General features: G+C 36.7%; 1 protein-coding gene across 1 annotated transcript in view; it reads left to right on the top strand.

Moving 5' to 3' along the window:
• Positions 1-13243, top strand: part of LOC119002102 (28S ribosomal protein S28, mitochondrial-like) — a 49659-nt gene extending 36416 nt beyond the window's left edge. Inside the window, 4 exon segments of the mRNA XM_037067784.1 lie at positions 12231-12417; positions 12420-12577; positions 12580-12669; positions 13098-13243. Coding sequence (XP_036923679.1) covers positions 12231-12417; positions 12420-12577; positions 12580-12669; positions 13098-13238 — 576 coding nt within the window. The 3' untranslated portion in view covers positions 13239-13243.
• The last annotated feature ends 8919 nt before the right edge of the window (positions 13244-22162 follow it).

Here is a 22162-nt window from a genome sequence, read left to right as displayed (position 1 = left end):
TCTGAAGAAGGAGATCACCATAGCTTAGACTATTGTTAGAGAGTCTGCAGTACCACAGACAGACACTAGCCCAAAGAGTCTTGGAAAAGTAGAAGATAGTTGGAGCCCTCACACTTCCTATTTTCAAAGCATATCATGAAATAACAGTAATCAAGATGGCATGCAAGTGGCATAAAGACATAGAAAACAGTGGAACAGAATAAAAAAATCAGATACAAACTCTTCTGTATATGATTAGATGATCTTCAACAAGTGTGCCAATGTAACCCAAAAATACACCATGTTCAGGCTGCCTGTCACTACCAAACCCAATAAGCAATGACAGTGATTGAATCTTTATAGGCGCTTTATTCAGATGGCCAGTGATCTGAGAAGATGGCGGGTTCATATCCTAAGAGACCATCTTGTCTTTTCTTTCCAGGCCAGACTTTTTATAACAGGGAGTAAACCAGGTGCAGTGAGGGCTTTGAGATTCAGGAAGGATTAGGTGAGTGAAGCTGCAACATTCCTGTCCTGGGCAGTTAGCTGTTCCCAGGGGCAGGTGGTCATCTGTATCTCCCTGGGAATCAAAGGCCCAGGTGCCTCCAGTTGTCCCCAGGCGGTAATTTCTAACAGAGCCCCAAGAGGTCGGCTGTTTTCCCAGAAGCCAGGGTGGGCCTTATCTGTAGTTTCTGAAACAAAAGCTTTAACATACACATTACTTGCAAGACTTATAACTCTTTACCTTAAAAAAAGGTAAAGAGTTATAAGTCTTTACCTTGCAAGACTTATAACTTTTCACCAAGACTACTCAATGGGGAAGGGCAGACAGTGTTGGGAAAACTGTATATCCACATGCAAATGAATGAAGATAGACCCTAACCTTACACCATATACAAAAATTAACTCAAACTACATTAAAGACCTGAAGACATAAACCACCAAATTGTTAAAGTTGTACAAGAAAACATAGGAAATAAGCTTCATGACACTGGGTTTGGCCAAGACTTCTTGGATATGACACCAAAAGGATAGGCAACAAAAGTAAAAATAGACAAATCAGACTACATTCAACTTAGAAACTTCTGTGTATCACAGGAAAGAATCGACAAAATGAAAAGGCACCCTATGGAATGGGAGAAAATATTTGTAAATTTTACATCTATTGATAAGGGATTAATAACCAGAGTTTATAAGTAACTGACAACTCCACAACAAAAAAATCAAGTAACCCAATTAAAGCATTATGCTGAGTGAAGTAAGCCAGACAGTGAAAGACAAATACCATACGATCTCACCTTTAACAGGAACCTTAACAACAAAACAAAGAAGCAAGCAAAATATACCCAAAGACACTGAAATACGGAACAGGCTCACAGGGACCGGAGGGGAGAGGGGAGGGAATTTTAGGGGAAAAGGGGAAGCGTTTACAGAAACAAGTACAATGGACACATGGACAAAAACTAAGGGGGGTGAAAATGGGAGGGAGGTGGGGTGCACTGGGGGGGTGGGCTGGGATGGGAGTAAAAGACAGAAAACTGTACTTGAACAACAGTTAAATAAATTTTAAAAAATAAATAAAAATAGGATAATAAAATGACTTTAATAGACATTTCTCCAAATATTATATACAAATGGTCAAAGAGCATATGAAGAGATATGTAGCATAACTAATTGTATGAGAAATGCAGATCAAAACCGCAATGAGATATTGATGCAGACACCAGCTCATGGGGTCTGCGGTGTTGTGGATGAGACTGGCTGAGACGAGACCAATTCACACGGACTACTGAGTCCAGTGGAGGAAAAGGGATGGCACAGTCACCCTCTCAAGGTGAGAGCACCCCCTCCCTTGCCTTGACAAACTTTTATTGCTTTTCTGGGCACATTACATGATGGTCCTCATTTACTATGCACAGGTTCGCTTTAGGTGGTTACCTTTAACAGAAAACAAAGGAAAGAATGTTGCTAATTACTTCAAAGAGAAGGATGTTGCAGACCAAGGGGAAAAGTGGTTGAACCAGTTACACTCCATACTGGGGAGGTTTAGCATAGACTTTAGGAAGTCGCAGTAAGCACTTGCCTCAATTCAGGGTGAGGGAGTTTTAGCAAAAAGCAAGTCTCAAAGTGGCCTAGGTACAATGCAGGCCTGATGCCCCACAGGAGAATCTATCTGTGGTCGTGGGTCCTGTGCATCGGACCTCGCTTTCCACTGGCCTTTCTGAGTGAGAGCTGGGCCCACGCCATGCAGAATGGTCTCCTATAAGATGATCACTTCACATACAGTAGGATGGCCTCTATTAATAGACAATAATAGGTATTGGCAAGGATGTAGAGAAATAGGAACCCTTGTGTATTTTTCCTGGGAATGTAAAATGATATAACCATTATGGAAAAAATTAAGAAGTGTCCTCAAAAGATTAAAACTAGAATACAATATGATTCAGCAATCCCACCTCTCAGTATATATACAAAAAATTTGAAGCAGGTATTTGCATACTGATATTCACTGCAATATTATTCAAAAGAGCCAGGACATGGCAGCCAAATGTGCATCAAGGGATGAATGGATAAAGATTATGTGGTATACAGTGGAATATTATGCAGCTTTTAGTAAACATGAAGATCCTGTTACTTGCTTTCCTGAGGACATTATGATAACTGAAATAAGGCAGTCACAAAAGGACATATACTCATATGAAGTGTCTAAAGTAGTCAGTCATAGAACTAGAAAATAGGATGGTGGTTGCCAAGGGCTGGGGGGTGAGGGGAAGAGAAGAAGAGTTGGTGTTTAATTGTCAAAGAGTTTCATTTTTATAAGATGAAAAATTCTGGAGACCTATTGCATAACAATGTTAATAATGCTCAACACTATTGAATGGTACACTTGAAAATGGTGAACATGATTGTCATGAATTTGTCAAGTTAACACTCATGTGTATAGTACAGGATGCCAGATGGTGAGCCATAGTTCTGAAACAGACCACATGGGCAGATCAAGGCAGAGGAGAGAGAGAGAGAGAGAGAGAGAGAACACCTGGTGAGCATGCCTTTGATAGAGCTCAGGGATTGTGTGCTTTGGAGTTTCTAGATTGTGGCTGAACTGGGCAATTCAAACCAAAAGAGTGGGTTTTGCTGAGCTCCACTGGGGATTTAGCCAAAGGGAGCATAACAGGAAGGCACTGGGAGGCAGGAGAGACTGTTGAACACAAGGAATTTAGGGGAAGTTCGGAAATTTACACTTACTTTTGCCCCTGCTCGAGCATGAAGAGCTAGTGTCAGTTTAGGGTCCCTGCAGGCTGTACAGCCAAACAAAGACCATGCTGAAGGAACAGTACCATAGAGGGCGTTAGCCAAGCTCTCAACAGTAGTAAACACAATGTTGTGTGTTTTTTAAAAAGATTTTATTTATTTATCTTTAGAGGGGAAGGGAAGGAGAGAGGGAGAGAAATGTCAATGTATGGTTGCCTCTCTCGAGTCCCCTGCTGGGAACTGGCCTGCAACCCAAGCATGTACCCTGACTGGGAATCGAACCGCGATCATGTGTATGTGTGTTTTTTTTTAACAGAGTAAAAATAAAGTTTTGAACTTTTAATTAGCTGTAATAGGTCTCTCTAAGGTTAAAAATATCAAACTTAACTATAATATTATGAAAATAATTTCTAAGTTTAGTCATAGTTTGAATACTATTTCCTTCCAAATTTAATTACAGAAAAGTATCTAAATCACACCTTTAAACTATGTTGTTACATAAGAACTTTAAAAATAAGTATCCATCTGCCAAAATATTATCACTTCAAAGCTAATTTAGAAAATACTAGTTTTTTAACTAAGAAAAATTTTAATGCTAAATAAGTAGATCCATTTTAAACTATATATAATAGTAAGTAAATGAGAACATTTTGTTATTCATCATTTTATGAGATAGCCCAAAATATGTAAGTTCATTCTTGAAACATCTCCCTAATGATAACTATATAAGTCCAAAAATGCATAAAGATGTTGAGCAAATAACATGCAAAATAAAATTTACCAAAAAAATTCATATGCAAAAACAGTTTATCTGTCATCTATGGTATCCTGCCCCCAATTCATTTTGTTATGACTCTTACATAGGAAGGTCAACAAGTACAATGCTCTTTGAATTTCTATGAATACTTTATATTAGTATTTTTCAATATTTGGCTAGTATCTGGTTGACCAATGGCATATTCCTCCACTTTGATGGGTGAGACTTTATTGTTAATTTATGATTATAAATGTTTGACTAATTTTCTAAAAGTCAGGTATGATAATAATGACTGTATAGGATGACTCTGGAAAGTGTCTTCTCATCTTCACATGGAGTCTTTTAGGTTCAGTGACAGAGAACATGCCTTTATAAGGTGTTCAATATTTTCCCTTGCTTTTACTTAAAGAATAGCTTAACCAATGTAACACACTGTCTTAACATTCTCTATAAAAGAATGTCTGCCTATTGAGAAAAAAATGTTTCCATTTATCACACTTTTTTGTAAAATTATAATACCATGTATATTTAATCTTGTGAGATCTAAGTAGATTTTAAAATAAGAAGTACATCTGAAAGATACTGAAATTTAGAAAATTAAAAATTTGAAGTAATAGGAAAAGATTAGGATACTATTTAAAAATATGAAGAATCCAATTAATAAATGGGCAAAGGACCTGAACAGACACCCCTCCCAAGATATACAAATGGTGAATAGATATATGAAGAGATGTTCAACCTCACTAGCTGTTGAAGAAATGCAAATAAAATCTATTATGAGATGCCACCTCTCACCTGTTAGAATGGATATTATCAATAAGACAGGTAATAACAAGTGTTGGAGAGGTTGTGGAGAAAAAGGACCCCTTATTCACTGGTGGTGGGATGTAGACTGGTATACCCACTATGGAAAAACAGTATGGAGGCTCCTCAAAAAGTTAAGAATAGAGTTACCATATGACCCATTCCTTCTCCTGGATATCTACCCAAGAAACTTGGAAATATGTATTTGCAAAGACATATGCACCCCTATGTTCATTGCAGCATTATTCATGGTGGCTAAGACATGGAAACAACCAAAAGTGTCCTTCTATGGATAATTGGATAAGGAAGATGTGGTACATATGTACCATGGAATACTACTCGACCATAAGAAAAGACGAAAAATGCTGTCATATGCAACATCTTGGGAATATTAGATACTAAGTGAAATAAGTCAGTCAGAAAGCTAAGAACCATATGATTTCACTCATATGTGGGATATAAAACTGAAACTCATGGACACAGAAAGACAGACAATATGGTGGTTGCCAGAGGGAAGGGGGTGGGAGATGAGAAGTGGAGAGTGTCTAATATATGGTGATAGAAGATTGTTTGACTGTGGGTGATGAGCACACAATGCCATATACAGATCTAGCATCATAGAAAACTATACTTGACACTTTTCTGATCTTATTAACCAATGTCACTCCAATACATTTAATAAACATTTTTATTTTATTTTAAAAAATTGTAAAAAAGCATGAACAATTTGGATCTATTGAATTGCAAGTTTTAGAACGTTTCAGAAGAAATTTATGGACTACCTGAATATAAGACCAGGCTGGTGAACTTCAAAGGAGAGGGAATAGTGGGAACCAGAGGATACAGATAGAGGATACAGATAAAGGCTTATGGAATAATGACTATTTTCACCACAAGTGAAAGAGACAAATTAAAGATACACTGATTTTTCTTTATTCATTCTGCTATGAAAATTCTGATCAAAGAGCATATTGTAAGGATGAAATATATATTTCATAATACTCTTTTTAAAAGGAGAATCTTCTTTTGAAAATTTCTGCTTGCTTAATATTGACTTCAACTAAACTGAGAGAAAGGATTTTTCCCCCCAAAAGGAGCCCAATAATTTTTGCACTAAAAATATTATGTCTATTATTATTATTAAATTAAACAAAGCTTAATGAAATTCTATTAACCACTGGTAATTTAACAATAACTTTAGAGATCACTGAAAAAGTCATTTCTAATTAAAAACTCCAGGTTTAAAAAATACAGCATAAGACCCAAAGAAAACTTAAAGTAACTTTTGAAATACTTTGATTTAAAAAAAGAATGTCTCAATATTATATAACTGATACTTATATGAAGATTTTTTCTTTTTAAACATTTATTTTTCTTAAAAATTCTAGTGTATACTCAGATAAATTTATGTTATCTCTAAAATAGCCTATAAATATTTGATAAAAAAATAAAGGAATCAAATGTGGTTTTATACTATTTTTTCTTCTAATAAAACAGAACAGAACTCACATTCAGAAAGCCTGAATAACAGTAGTTGTGCAGTATGTGTAGACTACAGTTTCTTAATTTGAACACAAAATCTATCTTTCAGGGATATTAAATTGTACAGATATTTACATATTAAACTTAATTATTCTCCCTCTAGATGATTGATAAGAATTGTACTCACTTTTACTGGTTTATAACTAAACTCTCCAGAACCATTATTCCCACTCTAAATTATTATCCAGCAACTATCGTAGCCCTCAAGAAAAGTAGTTACAAGTTAAAGTTGGGGCAACAGGGGGAAATTTCTTTGATTTTTACATGTGAGCATTGGTAGAAAGGTAGAAATTGTTTTTCTTCATTGCAGGTAAAAATCATCAATACCAAAGATGTGCTAATACTGTAGTTATATGCTCTGTTAAAACAAGACAAGAGGCCTAAAATGGGGTCACTATGCTAAGCCCCACATTGCCAAACTGAGGATTATATTTCTGTACTTTCAGAGATGGAATCTTGAACCAGTCAATCATGAATCGATTCATTAGCCCTCATTAAGTAATCTGCCTGGTAGACCCCTGCCATCCCCTAAATGAAAGAAAGTGACCGTGCAATAACCAACCCGATCTTCTGTGTGGTATATGAGGTCTGTCCAGAAGGTATCTAGCCTTGCAATATGAAAAACAGACATATACTGAAGAAGATACAAAATATAAGAAACATTCCACATAGGACAATGATGTCTCATTCCCCTTCAAAGTAGGCACCTTGGGACCTCACACGGTTCTCCTAATCGCCATCAGCTGCTTCTTCATATTTTCCTGAATCTCATCCATGGTCTGAAATCTCTTCCCTGAACCTGGAGTCAGAACAGCTTTTACACAGCTATGATCCTAATATATATTAATAATGTGATCTTGATCAATTTATTTGACTGATCTGACAAATGTTGATATATTAAGCTTGGTTACTATCTTTACCATTGAATATATTGGCCCACTTCCACTCATAAATCAGTGAGCTTTACAAGCAGGCAGTAATGTTACCTGGGGATCTCAATTTTTATAATGGAATGTCAACCTTACACCTGGTTTAAAATCCTTTAATAATAAGACAAGAGCCCATATTCAGAAGTACAATCTGAAATTCTCTGTTATTCAGCTCCCACAAAAAATGTATAGAGATGTGAAATTTAGAAAACCTCATCTAAGCCTTTAGTTTTCAACTATATATGTTTTATGAAAAAAAAGTGTTATTTTCATTCACTGATAATAGGACACATTAAGACTGTTGATGATAATATCTATTGTTAGAGTCCTAAAACCTAAAATAATGTTGTTACCAGGGAAGATTTTTTAACAAAATCCACTGCTTTTAGGTCTATTTTAGTCACATCTACTACCCGAGGTTTTTGCTAACATGCCAAACTGTACCAAGGTAGGAAAGATTAATAGGGGAACCAGAATATTGTTTTCTTTCTAGCAATAATAAAGTTTCTGTTAATAATAGAGAACTTGGTGACCTATTATTTCTAATGACTATATAATTGATTATGCTTCTGTTTTCTTCTTTGACTGTTAAAGAATCTCAAGAAAATTTGAAATGTGTAACAAAGAAGTTTACTCTAATGTCTGGTGTATGTTCCATTATGAATTATTGCTGTGAAACAAGTCACCTCAAAAATTAGTAGTTTAAACATTATTTTTCAATATTCTATGGATTAATTTAGGATATCTCATGCAGTTGCAGGCAGAAGGAAGCTGGGCTGGAGCCTCCTAAATGCTCAACTGGGCTGAATATCAAAGATGGCTTCTTACTGACATATCTGGCAACTTAGCTGACAGGGTCAGCCCAACTTTGGGCAGGAAAAGTCTGTCTGTTGCTAGGTCTGTCATACTGTCTGTCTGTCTCTTTCTCTTCCCCTGCACTTGTCCCTCCCATCTCGCCCCTTGCAGCCTCTCCGCATGGCTTTCTTACAACATGGTGATTTCTTACATGTCTTCTGGTTTCACATAGAGCAAATAGCCCAAGGAGAAAACTGGGGGTAGGACTAAGGTTTTTTTTTTTTTCTGACTCAGCCTCGCAACTAAGGCAGCATCACTTCTACTGCATTTTATTGGTGCAAAGCAATTCACTGATTCATAGCCAATTTAAGGAAAGGGAACTACAAAAGCAGTTGAATACCAAGAGGTATGATTTATTGAGGACCATCTTTAGAGACTACCCACCACAGTATAGTTTTTTCTTTTTCTTGTAGTAGGCTTGCTTTTATTTTACTACTTTCTTATATGTATTTATTATGTTTTTGAGTTTAATGGAGAAGTCAAATAGTAAAGATAAATTCATGTTTGTACAAATGGAATATTAATAATACATAATACAGGGTATGTTATGAGAATTGCTTGAGTTAATAAATGAATGAATAATTTGTAAATAAGATCACACTATAGTAATGGTAAGTTTAAAATTAGTTCGTCATGGATATTCTTATTTTTGTTAGAATTCTAAGGATTTTTGCTTCAGGCCAAGGTTCTTAATGTCAGTCAAGGAATCTATGAGTACATTATAAGACAAGAGAGAGGAACTTGGTGAACCGAACAGGGGCAAAGGGAATTATGTCCCAGTAAAATTTCTGGAAACTCTTTACATTGTTCTATTAAAATATAAGCTGAACCAATTATTAACATTTTATATTTCTGCTTCTATCTCTGTTTCATAGAAGTACCTCTTAATTAATACAACAGTACCTGAATGTGTACTTCATTTCCACACTCAAAATTTGATGAAGAGTGAAAATGAACTGAATAATCTCCAAAATTTTTATGACTGATTCTAATAACAGTCTTCTCCAAAACTCCATCCTGCACTCCCACTACTGCCCAATGCATAAAGCGTCACTAAAGTGTTCTTAACGATATCTCTTCCTGTGTATTTCTCTTTCTCCTTTTACCGTCTAATTTTTGAAACATTGTATAGTAAGGATTTTACCTTTGTGTCATTTTGATCTTTGCCCTTAAAATTATTTCAGTTTTCCTAGTGCCAGAAACCTTTCCTCTAACCAAAGGGCCTGTTATTCTGCTTGATTTAGGACTATCCAGCCCTTGGCTATATTTGATAATCCTGCAGACTAACTCCCACAGACACTATGTTCTCTTTGGCCTCTATATCACTAAATATGCCACATAATCTACCTAGAATGTCATCCACACTTTGCAGTGTCAGAGTCATCTGCCTCACTCATTAAAAAAACTTCTCGAAACCAGTAATTCTAATTACACTATGAAACCTCTTCATTTAGCCTTTTTACCAGTTTACCACTTAAGCACTTAATGGGAACATCTATAATTGGCTCTGTAAATGTTTTCAACAAATGCATAATTTTCTTTAGTTCTTACATTAAATCAGACAGCTGACCAGGAAACTTGTCCTTTATTGCCCTTGACACTCTTCACTGCCTCCAGCACTGGAGTCATCAGTTAGTAGATAGCCAACAAAATTGTTGATTATGAAAATCGAAACTACATCCTGGTTATCTATTGCTCTCTGTGCTACAGTGTTTTGCAGTTTACAGAGAGGAATATTGTAAAAATAATTTACCATTAACAAATTGTTTTTTGAAATACTTGAACTGAGAATACTTTTCAAAAATTACGTGAGATCCTGCTGCAATTGCAATGATTTCTGGAGGCCACCTCTGCTACAAATCTGCTACCGCTGTACAAAAGATGATGCCACTTGAAGAAAATTGTTTAACAAAATGATGTGCAAGACCACAGTGCCACCTACTCTACCCTACATCAAAGAGTGGACTTTGCTTTAATCTCCTGATACTAGAAAAAATAATTTCTAACAAAGATTTCATTTATTTATCTTTAGAGAGGAAGGAAAGGAGAGAAGGAGAGAAATATCAATGTATGGTTGCCTCTCGTGCGTCCCCTGCTGGGAACTGGCCCGCAAGCCAGGCATGTGCCCTGACTGGGAATCGAACCGTGATACTCTGGTTCACAGGCCCGTGCTCAATCCACTGAGCTACACCAGCCAGGGCAGAAAAAAATAATTTTAAAGAAATTTCAGCTAAGGAAAATCTCTTAAAAAAGATTTTCTATCAAGACGTTCCAGTCTGGAATGCCTATTTTCTTTTTTGTAGTTTATCTGATAGAACTAGAAAGGTTCTACTAGATAGACTATCGACTGGAAAGCAGTTTAAATAAGTGGATATTTAACACTATAAAAGTCTATAAAATTTTTTGAACTCTGAGCTAGGAAAACGTTCTACTAATCTAATGACAATGACATAATTAAAAGAGAACATTTCAATATTAAATGCTCGTGACAGAAATTTGAACAAAGGATATAAGCAATACATTACGATAAACCTTTGAATCTTGAAAGATGTTTGGAATAATACTTTAGAAAATTAGTATGGTGGCTTGAGAATAAAATTAAAGTTAGACGATTTTTAGAAAAACTACTGATTTCCATTATTTAAAGCAATTCTAATGTCTTATAATACCAATTGTTTGAACAATACCTCTGAATTGCTGTTATTATCAAGTTACTGTGCTTCCTTTCTGGAATGATACATTCCTTTCACTTTTGCCTAGAGTAATCCCTTTCTTATGTTTCAGACCTCAGCCTAATTGTCACTTTCTCAAAACAGTATTTTCTTAACCCCCAAATATAACTATTTTCTCCCTGATACCATTTTGGACCACATTTTTGTATGTTCTTGCAAAGTATTTATCACAATTTGTAATTGTAGATTTATTTTGTGTTTATTTCCTTAATGACTATCTCTACCACTAAACCTTAACTTCCATGAAGATAAGGCATCTGTCTCTATTCTTTCACATCCTATACCTAGCAACTAACATAGTGCCCAGCTCTTTATATGTGAAAAATAAATACTTGTTGTAAGAACAAAAGAATAAAAAGTGATAGTGTCTCATCACGTTATTCAATATTACCAGAACACTGATTCATTTTTCATGAAAATGTATAATTTAAACTTAGAAAGAATTACTGGGTCCCTAAGTTACTCACTTGCAAGTGGTACCAATTAGATGGGCAGCCTGGTTTACTTTCGCTTCCCATCCTGTTTTTTTTTTTAAGATTTTACTTATTTATTTTTAGAGAGAGGGGAAGCGAGGAAGAAAGAGAGGAAGAGAAACTATGGTTGCCTCTTGCATGTCCCCAGCTGGGGACCTGGCCCACAACCCAGGCATGTGTCCTGACTGGGAATTGAACCCATGACCTTTCCGTTTGCAGGCCAGCATTCACCCCACTGAACCACATCAGCCAGGGCCCTTCTCACCCTTTTCAAGCCTATCATGAATTAGTTTATATAATAATATTTCATCTATGGATTATTCATATAAGCCTTTAGGAGTTAGAGTTTATTGTAAAGCTTTTTTTTCTGAGACCAGATCATGCAATAAGTTTACAATTTCCCACCTTCCTTCTAACCACTCCTGAAAAATTGGAAATATGAATATTAAGGTCCAATGAAGCTACTGCAATACTGTCTAGGCATTGCATCTAGCGGTTTGCACAGTTGTCAGTGACCTGTGTAGCAGCTGATATGTCAATTCCAGAGTTAAGTAATCAACGATATTCTGGAAAGCCTCAATATCACACAACCCAATTCTCTCTATCTAGTATATACCGGTCCAGTCCAACCTTTTAGTTCAGCCTACTTGCTTACTTTTTTCCTTCTCTCCTCTAATATCTGCCTCATCAGGCTGGAAGAAAAATCAAGCATGGGAAGTAAACACATTTTCTAGGTTCCTACCCTATTTCCTCACCTTTCCCATTCATTCTTATAACATTCTTACTTAGAAGCCTCTGGCAATAAGACATTTGGAGATAATGGGTAGGATTTGTCATATATAAATGCACACACTGACACTGCACATGTGGAAGACAGAAGATAGTTCTTTAAAATTACCAGGACTAGGTCAGAAGTTCTGCAGACCTTAGGGAGGTGTTGTGTCGGACCCATGCCTTGATTGCCCAGAGTCAGTTCCTGCTCGTGGCCCTCTTCTTTTGGCCCTCTCTAGGCGCAGGCACTGAAAGTGACCCGCAAGTCCATTCTGAGTCCATGGAGTGAAGAATGTGCCCAGGTGGCTTAGCCAGTGCTCTGGAGCTGAGCTGCAGTGGAAGGTGGAACTCTGGCGGACAACCAACCCTTTGAAAAGTGTGGAATCCTTCCTGTCTATGCTGAGACATTCTCCCCTCCGACTGATGGGACCTGCCAAAGACAAAGTAGTCATTGGACAAATCTTTTATGTTATGGAGAAAGATATTTGTATACAGATTTTGGCGGCAAGCTTCAGTGTGTGTATAAAAAGCTAGAAGTGGATGGAGAGAAATACCAGTTAAGAACCACAGTCCAGGCCTGGCTGGCATAGCTCAGTGGATTGAGTGTGGGCTTGTGAACCAAAGTTTCGTGGTTCAGTTCCCAGTCGGGGCACATGTCTGGGTTGCAGGCCAGTTCCCGGCAGGGGACACATGACAGGCAATCACACATTGATGTTTCTCTCCCTCTCTCCTTCCCTTCCCCTCTAAAGATAAATTTTTTAAAAGATTTTATTTATTTATCTTTAGAGGAGAAGGGAAGGAGAGAGGGAGAGAAACATCAATGTGTGGTTGCCTCTGGTGTGTCCCCTGCCGGGAACTGGCCTGCAACCCAGGCATGTGCCCTGACTGGGAATCGAACCGCGATCGTGTGGTTTGCAGGCCCGCGCTCAATCCACCGAGCTACACCAGCCAGGGCCTAAAGATAAATTTTTAAAAATCTTAGAAAAAAAGAACCACAGTCCAGCTGCAACTATTAGATCTTGAACTTACATCTAGGTTTATAGGGGCTGCAATAGACACAACTATACTAGAGGCTGATGCAGATCTCTTAGGACTCCAGGAGAGGAAAGACTCCAAATCAAAAGAGGGGCATCGTGAGAAATAAATGAACCTGGCTTGGAGCATTCAGTCCTTCTTTGAACAACCTGGATATTCTTTAAAAAATGCAAGTATAAAATTGTGAATAAATCACTGAAAGAAGACATAAGGAAAGCTATAATTATAGCTCTTATTTGTTAGAATTTTCTTTAGTTGTATCTCCCTCCCTCCCTTTTTTATGCCTCTTTTTACCTTCCTTTGGGATGGTGTAAACTGTACTGAGAAATTTTGTCACTGAATAAAGTATGTTGAATGAAAAAAAGAAGATTTTGATATATATATACACATATGAGTAATATCTTCTCTTTATGTACATACTTTACAATTATTTCTTTTTAATTTTTTAATTAATTAATTAATTAATTATTTTTTTGTTCAAAGGCATTTGTCTTCATTTCAATTATTTCTTATGTTAGTCATTATGGGGATCTCTGAAAAAGAAGAGGTATTTTTCATTATTATGTTACATTGTGTAACTGGAATTCCTTTCACTTAATACAGTTGGCAGCCATCCATAGTATTTTTATATTCTTAACAATAATTGCTTAGCCAATATTAGAAAATATAGTTGAAGTATCAAAACATAATTTTAATGGTCAGAGATCCCCACAATCATGAATATAATAAATATTTGAAAGTATTTAATATATAAAGTAATGACACTATCTATTCAAAATAAGAGTACAAAAACTGTGTTATAATATTCAGCCCCAAGGTAGTTTCAATTAAGTTAATGAAACATATAGTTTGAATTATGTAAGGATATCACTCAGTTATTTACAAACGCATGTTCGAATTTTCTCATAATTTTATTTTAAAATTAATCCAATCAGTGCATTAATAAGATAACATTCTAGTCTTTCTCTAAGTACCACAGAGCTGTGCTGTCTAATACAGTACCCCCCTGGCCACATATTACTTTTTAAATTGATAAATATAAATAACATTTAAAATTCACTTCTTCCATTGCACAAGAAACATTTCTGGTGCTCAATAGTTATCTGTGGCTAGGGAAACCATATTGATGATACTGTATTCTATATGAACATTTCCATCACGGCAAAAACTTCTTTTAGAAAGTAATGATACATACAGAGAAAAGAAATTGGCAGTTGCCAGAGGGGAGTGGGATGAGGGAACTGGGTAAGAATGGTAAAGAGGAATAAGAGGTACATACTTCTATTTATAAAATAAGTAAGTCAAAGGAATCTAATGTATAATATTAGGAAAATAGTCAATATTGCAATAACTGTATGGAACAGATGGTTGCTAGAATTATTGTGATAATCACATCACATGATATATAAATGTCAAATCACCATGTACATATATGACTAATACAATATTGTATGTCAATATTCTTTAATAAAATGAATTTTAAAAAGTTATTTTATACAGTTGATTTAGTGATAAACAGGGCAAATGGACAATATGTTTTGATGCATATTTATTAACAAGTTTTTTTTGTATGTCACTATTTGGGCTCTGCACCAAATTCCAATGAGGGGTTCTTCTCACACCACCACTCAATTTAATTCTGATGCAATTTACCTGGAGATAGCATCAGATTCCACAGATTAAGGGCTCACACCTACAAAACTTCCCCCCGAACCCATTTCAGATGCCAGCTGCTAGTCTGGGTTATGACCTCTATTTCTGACAGAATGGCTAAGTTTGGTTAATTGGTTAGAGTAGCTCACCAAACTTGGAGAAACATTTTATTGCTACATCACTGGTTTATGACAAAGGGACATGACTCAGTAACAGCCATGTGGAGGAGTTGCTTAGAGCAAGGTATGGGGAAAGGGGAAAGGAACTTCCAGGACCTCTCCAGGTGGTCACATTCCTAAGTATTTCCTGGAAGCTTTCTCTACTCAGTTCTTTTGACTTTTATGGAGACTTCATTACATAAGCCATAAATGATTAAAACATTGGCCATTAGTGATTGATTCAACCTCCAGCCCCTCCCCCCCTACCAGAAAATCAGGGGGTGAGAGTGAAAGTTCCAACCCTCCAATCAAGGTTGGTTTCCCTGGCAACAAGCTTCCACCCTTAGGTGTTTTCCAATATTGGCTTCATTAACGTATACCCAATTGTGGTTGAAAGAAAATTGTTATGAATTATATGACACCCATTTCACCTTTATGTATATGAAGCAATTTTAGGAACTGAATACAAGAGACCAAATATTGTAACAAAAGACGCTCTCATTGCTCCTATGGCCCAGAAAATTCCAAGGATTTGAGGAGCTGTGAGATAGGAACCATGAGGAGACCATATATTTATAAGAAATATAAATAAATTTTGGTCATTTAGATCAAATATAAATCACAATATTGCAAGTGCAAAGTATAGAATACACAGATTTCCATGAGCTGGAAAGTATAATTTAATTTTAAAAATAAAGTTTTATATGAGCTGCTAATTAGTCATCAAATTTTATTATAAATAATCCGGGAGTCTTGATAAAATATAGTTATTATCATCAGTACATTGATTCTGTCTTACCTCCATAGAAGGTTTAGGAAAATAGCTGTGATCCATAAAAAAAAAGTTATCATATCCCTTTTTAGGATCTGTATTTTCATACCCAAAACAGGAATATCTCAGGTAACCAGAAATTTAAGATAATAATAAATGTCAAACCTGGAAGTTTGCAAAAGTATTACCAAAGCATAACAGTCCACAGCTTTCAGTTAAAAGTAACACTATGTCTTACATTCATTTGGATGATTTTACAGAATCGTAGGCACAAAAAACTGTAGTGATAAAAGTACTGGTGGTATACTTATGAATTAGTTATTTTGATTTTAAAAACAAAAACATACTTAAAAAGTAGAATATCTATTCTAGAAACCTGAAAATAAAACAACTGGAAAGATTTTATTGCCCATGCAGAAAGCTACATGGACAGCTTACAAAATGTCTCATGAAATGCCTTTATCTTTGTGAATTAACCACAATATGATCCATGCCTCTTGGTTTTATAGCATATAAATGTTTAGATTCACTACAGAACTATTTGAAATCATAAAGACTAAATTGTCTAAGTCAACTCACAAGGGACCAATAATATTACAAGAAAAATTCTCCAGTGAAGGGCAGATTTTCACTGAATTATCAGATTAGTGCATTCCCTTTCTTTAGATGGAAAGCAAATTGTCTCAAGGTTGCTTGATCAACACAGGATCAAGTGCAAGGAAAGCTAGTGGCTTAATACAGACATTTATCGACATCAGGCTCTGATAGATTAACACACATCTGCAGTCCTGCCAATTGAGATTCTACTTGCTAACATGGGTTGTAGGCATTTTCCTGTGGTTTGATAGACACTGTTAAAAAGAAAACCACAGACCCAAAATGGCATCAATTGTGCTAAAGCCCATGACACCAAATCTAGATTTAATACTTGATCTAACTGCTGTTTTAACCTCTCCCAGAAACATAATCTTAATCAACCACTCTGGAATTTTCTGGTCAACACCAGTGAGGTATATTATGCAGACTCTCTCCATTTCTATCCTCCCCCACCCCAACCTTAGAAAGAAGGAGCAATCTGCATGATAAAAAACACTTGCCATTCCCTTCCTCCTAAAGTAAGATGTCCTGATGTGAAAATAATCTTTTTTGTTTGTTTCTAGCTCCCTTGCCCCAAACTTCTTCCCATAAAACTCTTCCATTTTTTTAAAGATTTTATTTATTTATTTTTAGAGGGGAAGGAAAGGAGAGAGGGAGAGAAATATCAATGTATGGTTGACTCTCATGCGTCCCCTGCTGGGAATTGGCCTGCAAGCCAGGCATGTGCCCTGACTGGGAATCGAACCACGATACTCTGGTTCACAGTCCCCTGCTCAATCCACTGAGCTACACCAGTCAGGGCAAAACTCTTCCATTTTATACATCCCTTTGGATCATCCTTCTAGTTCCTAGATGGTATACTGCCCAATTAATAAATCGCTTAATAAAGTCAATTAGATCTTCAAATTTACTTGGTTGAATTTTCTTTTTTAACAACACACTATGATCCTCTGACTCTTGTCAGAGTTCTCCACCTTTTGTATGGCATAGTCTTTCTCTGTGCATGTGAACACTTCCTGTTACATCAGTTTTCACCTGGAACACATTTTCTTCCTGTGCGGAACTCTTTTCTGTCTCTAATTTAATTTCTTATGTATTTATTCTATGCTACTGGTTAGGATAAACAAATATGTGGTTGCTTAAAAAACTCCTTCATTTGTTCTCTGCATTATATATCCAAATAAATACTACAGTTTAAAAGGATAAGAAAAGTATAAATGCTGCTGTGTAAAGTATAAAAGAGAGCTGTGTTTACAAAATCAATATCAAACAATAAAATAGACATATCTAAAAATTATCCGTTATGTGGAATTTAAACTGAAATCATCAGCTAGTATTTTATTAAATATATAAATGTGAAATGTTACTAATGCTTACTTTATCATCATCATGATTAATTAACACTTGTGAATAGTTTATTTATGCATAGATTTTTATTTATTTTATTTAAAGTTTTTTTTTTTTATTTTTAGAGAGAGGGGAAGGGAAGGAGAAAGAGGGAGAGAAACATCAATGTGTGGTTGCTCTCATGCGCCACCTACTGGAGACCTGGCCTGCAACCCAAGCAGGCCAGGTGCCTTGACTGGGAATTGAACCATGACCCTTATGCCTACATTTAAAAAATACATGTACTTTCACCAAAGAGCTTCTGTTTGAAGAGAAACAACATGTCATAATCAATGAGAGAAGATGCTTATGGGACAGATCATTAGATTGGAAGCAAGGAAAAACATTTATTTAAACTGTCTGGGATTCTGTTTTAGTAGATGTAAAATGAACAAGTTGGATGTTACTATTTTTGTCACAACTTCTAACATTATATTATAACCCCAATAAGAACATGAGGCCATCACAAAAGACAGGGTTAGAAAATCAAATCAAAGTCAAATCAATAAAATGAGTGTTATTGTACCATTAAATAATTCCGCCCCATCTTGGGGATATTAGTCTTCACTAGTGTTACTGTAGGCAGTTAACCAGTTATTAATATGAAATAGAGCAAAGGGAATTAGACACTGAGTTTAATAAGCTGGGGAGCTTAAGCCTGCTTGCTTAGCCAGGAAGCTACAGTATTTACAGACTCATTCACACACTCCAGGGGACTGCTGCCCAGGAGACTTAATCCTAGGAGCAAAGGAAATCTCCCCAGGAGCACTGCTGCCCCTCAGGTACTGGATTGTTGTGGGGGGCACAAAGGGAGGTGCTCGACTATAGAGGCCTGTCATTCTAACTAGGGGGTAGCCCATCATACACACACAAAAGCTTGGAAAATTGATTGGTTATTTTGAAAAAGCTCCCGGATATAATCCCAGGGGAACAAAGACAAGCCCTCTCTCTCTCTCTCTCCCTATCTCTCTTGCTCATTGACCCTCACTTTCCCTGTTTGTTCTTGCATTCTCTCTTGTCTGGGAACACATGCAGCCATGCAGATCTAGTGGTTAGTGGGGCCTAGAGCAGACTGTGTGGGTTCCAAAGAATTAAGCTTTAATATGAAGCAGAACTCTGGACATTGGCCTTTGTTTGGCCCTTGCTGAAAACACAGTTGGACTTTTTCCATGGTGGGATGGACAGAAAGGGAACCTTGAAAACCCAGGAGGGGCACACTTTGATTTTGCATTGAGCACCCAAATAAACTTACCAACAGATCTCATCCTCCCTTGTGGATCCCTGAAAATGCTTTTTCTCATGACAGCATAAGGCTCCATTTCTGCCAGCAACAACAGCATTTTCTTAGTAAATCACAATGAGCAAGGAATATCACTCCCTTGCGAGCTAGGTGGTCTGTTCAGTGTGTTAATCTTTTTTCCCCCCAGAACTCTAAGGAATCATTTACTAAGGACAGAAATGGTTTAGGGGGATAAATGGCATTCTAGTGGCCTTAATTTGTATAATTAGATTTTTAAAATCTAGCCTAACTGTGGAGAAGTGCCATTCAGGCTTAGGAAGACAATCAGAGAGCAAGAACACTTAAGGAAGAAAGCAATTTTTTCAAATTAAAAGAATATATAGAAAAACTAGTTATTGAACAATAATATGACTAGGTAATTTACTTTAGAAACATCTAAATGCTTTGACAAGAAACTCTGTGGAAATAAGAACCCTGGCACCTGAGAGGGAACAGAATAGAGCCACCCCCAAAATGTGCCACTTTGTCAGTGGGTTGTTTTGAGCTGAAGGCAACAGAGAAACAGCAGACTGAGAAGGCGCTCTCCTCTCCTTTGACTGCCTCAAACAATTGAGACGGGGGGGGGGGGGGCGGGGGGGCTGGCCTAGAAAGAGACCTATTATCAGAGATAACTTTTTATATTAGAAAGACTTATCTGCAAGGCCGGGCAAACATCTGTTGACCAAATACCTGCTTTTCTCAGATCTCTGTGAACTGTCTTCCTGCCTTTTGATGCCTGAGACCCGTAGCCCCTCCTCCTGAGTTTAAGATGGTATAGAAAGAAGCCTCAATTACCTGAATGCCTGGCAGTCTCATGTCTTTGTGGGATTCGTGTAGGTACATGATTAAGTTTATTTTGCTCCGGTTAATCTGTCTTATGTCAATTTAATTATTAGATCAGCCAACAAACCTAGAAGAAAAGAGGGAAATTTTTTTCCTCCTCAAGACATACAATCCACAAATATATTTTGGGTCAGGAAGAGTTAATCTGCAAAATAACTCCTTTTCACAGTTTGACAATTATCTGGCTTAGCACTAGAAATAAGAAATTCTTCTCCCTCTGGCTGTACCAGTCCTAATTCTGGTGAAGATTTTGACTACATTATGAATTGGCCTATTATTTACACATGATATGCATAGGCAAATGACACTGAATCCACTGGCTTTTTCTTTCTTTGTTTTTATCTTTCAGATGAAGAGAATTTATACTCTCTTTGTTACAAAAGCCTTTCTTTGTCACAGTATTTCCTCATTAAAGGACTGTGACATGGACTTAAAACGTCTTAAAAATCACACAAAGGTATCTAGAGGCAACTGGCACCTTAATACTTAATTATTTGTGTAAAATCAAGAATGAGGACACCTCTGAAAAACATACTTTAAAATCCTCCTTTCCAGCCTTTCTTACTAAATGACTGTTTAGTATGGTCTGTAGGCTGTTATGGTGACTGAATGAGATTGGATTTGAAAATTTTCAAGGTGCTATTAGCAGATAAGGGCACTGGTTTCTGACTTTAGAGGCAAGTTTCCTGAGTATGAACCCAGGTTTAGCCATTTCCCAATTATGTAACACTGAACAAATCACTTAATCTTCCTGTAACTCAGTTTTCTCATCTGTAAAATGAGGATAATGATATTACCTCAAGAGGGTATTGTGGAAATTAAATCAGCTGCTATTTGTAAAACACTTAGAATAGTGTTTGGTGTATAGTTAATGCTGCATAAGTGCGTGTTAAATAAAACGCAAAACTGGTAAAATATATGAACATTTCCTTCTCCGAATGTAACTGGAAATGGAGCCAAGCTTGCTTTCGTGATGCCAGAGAGCATCGTGAGAGCAGTAAAGCATTCTAAAATTCACTGTGCCTAACGTTCTTTTTCTTTTATTGGATATCACAGAACATTAAAGGATGATGGCTGTAGGAGACCCAAAGGGGAGACTGGGGAAATGATTCCATCTTGTGAATAATGTATATCTTAGATTTCATAATTTTTACAGAGAAAATCAATAAACTTTTTTTCTGGCTTTAAAAGTTATCACAAAGCATAAATTAATGGAGCTCAAATTAATGAGATTTAGCTGAGATGTTTTAAACTAGCAAGATCTGACACATTAAATTGAAATTATACATGAAATTAAAGCACACAGAACTCATTTGGGAAATGATTCATTCTTTTCTTGTGTTGCCAGGGTTCTATTTAGCACATCAAAGGAGACTTTGCCACTTATTAGCTGTGTGACTCTGGGAGAATTATTCAGATTATCTAAAGCTTTTTCCTCATCAGTAAAATAAAGTTGACAACAACTCCATGACCTGTCCTCCAACTCTCAATCCACCCAATCTCCCTGACAGTGCAGTTGGGAGAACAAGACAGTTTTGTGCACAGTAGAGCTAATATAGATTAAACTGAGTGTGTATCTTGGCTTGGGCTTCCCTGATAGCAGAGTGTGCAGCAAGATTTTGGGAATGTGATATTATTCCAGAGACTATCCACAGAAAAATGAAGGAGAGTGTCAATAAAGAACTGGTTTTCCTGGTGGATAAACAGAGTCAATCTCCCTGTGAATCTTATGAGAAATTACATAACATTCTCTGTGGAATTGGCTTCCCCTGAGGACAGGAGGTTGGAGAATTTTACTTCAGACTCTCATCCTCCATTGGTTGATGTTTTGCCTTGAGGGCATTAAAGGCCTCGTTAGACTTATCCATATGCAGTATGTGGCCTTGAGGCAAAAAAGCAAATAGGCAATAATGCCCTTAAATTGGCATTCTGGGAGAGTGCAAGATACTGTGCCCTGTAACAATAGGCAAGGCCAGAGGTTGGGAGCGGAGATATGGCCTAGACGGTAACAGTATCTACTACAGTGTGTTTTACTATGTCATTGTGAGCAGAATAGAAATGGAGATGCCTCGTAGGGAGTAATAATTCATTCTGGTCCATCAATTCCTTTTCATTTGCTGAGTGTCTGTTCGTGATAGAGTCTATAAGTCATCAGGGCAAGTGCTTGGCTAGCTGCTTGCTGAACAGCCTGGCACCAAGGAATAGACAAGTCACACATAGTAACTATGCTATTCACTTAGCTTTTATTGAAGGCAGGCTCACTCAAAATAGAGCATCAACATACATTACAGTCTAAGAGGAATATAACATGCACACAGTAATCAGTCGGGGATAACGAATCCGAG

This window comes from Sturnira hondurensis, unplaced genomic scaffold, assembly GCF_014824575.4.
Source record: "Sturnira hondurensis isolate 20B ecotype Veracruz unplaced genomic scaffold, ASM1482457v3 Scaffold0017416, whole genome shotgun sequence".
Taxonomy (NCBI): Eukaryota; Metazoa; Chordata; class Mammalia; order Chiroptera; family Phyllostomidae; genus Sturnira; species Sturnira hondurensis.
Note: the sequence above shows the minus strand (reverse complement) of the source record. Positions and strands in the feature narration are given on the sequence as shown.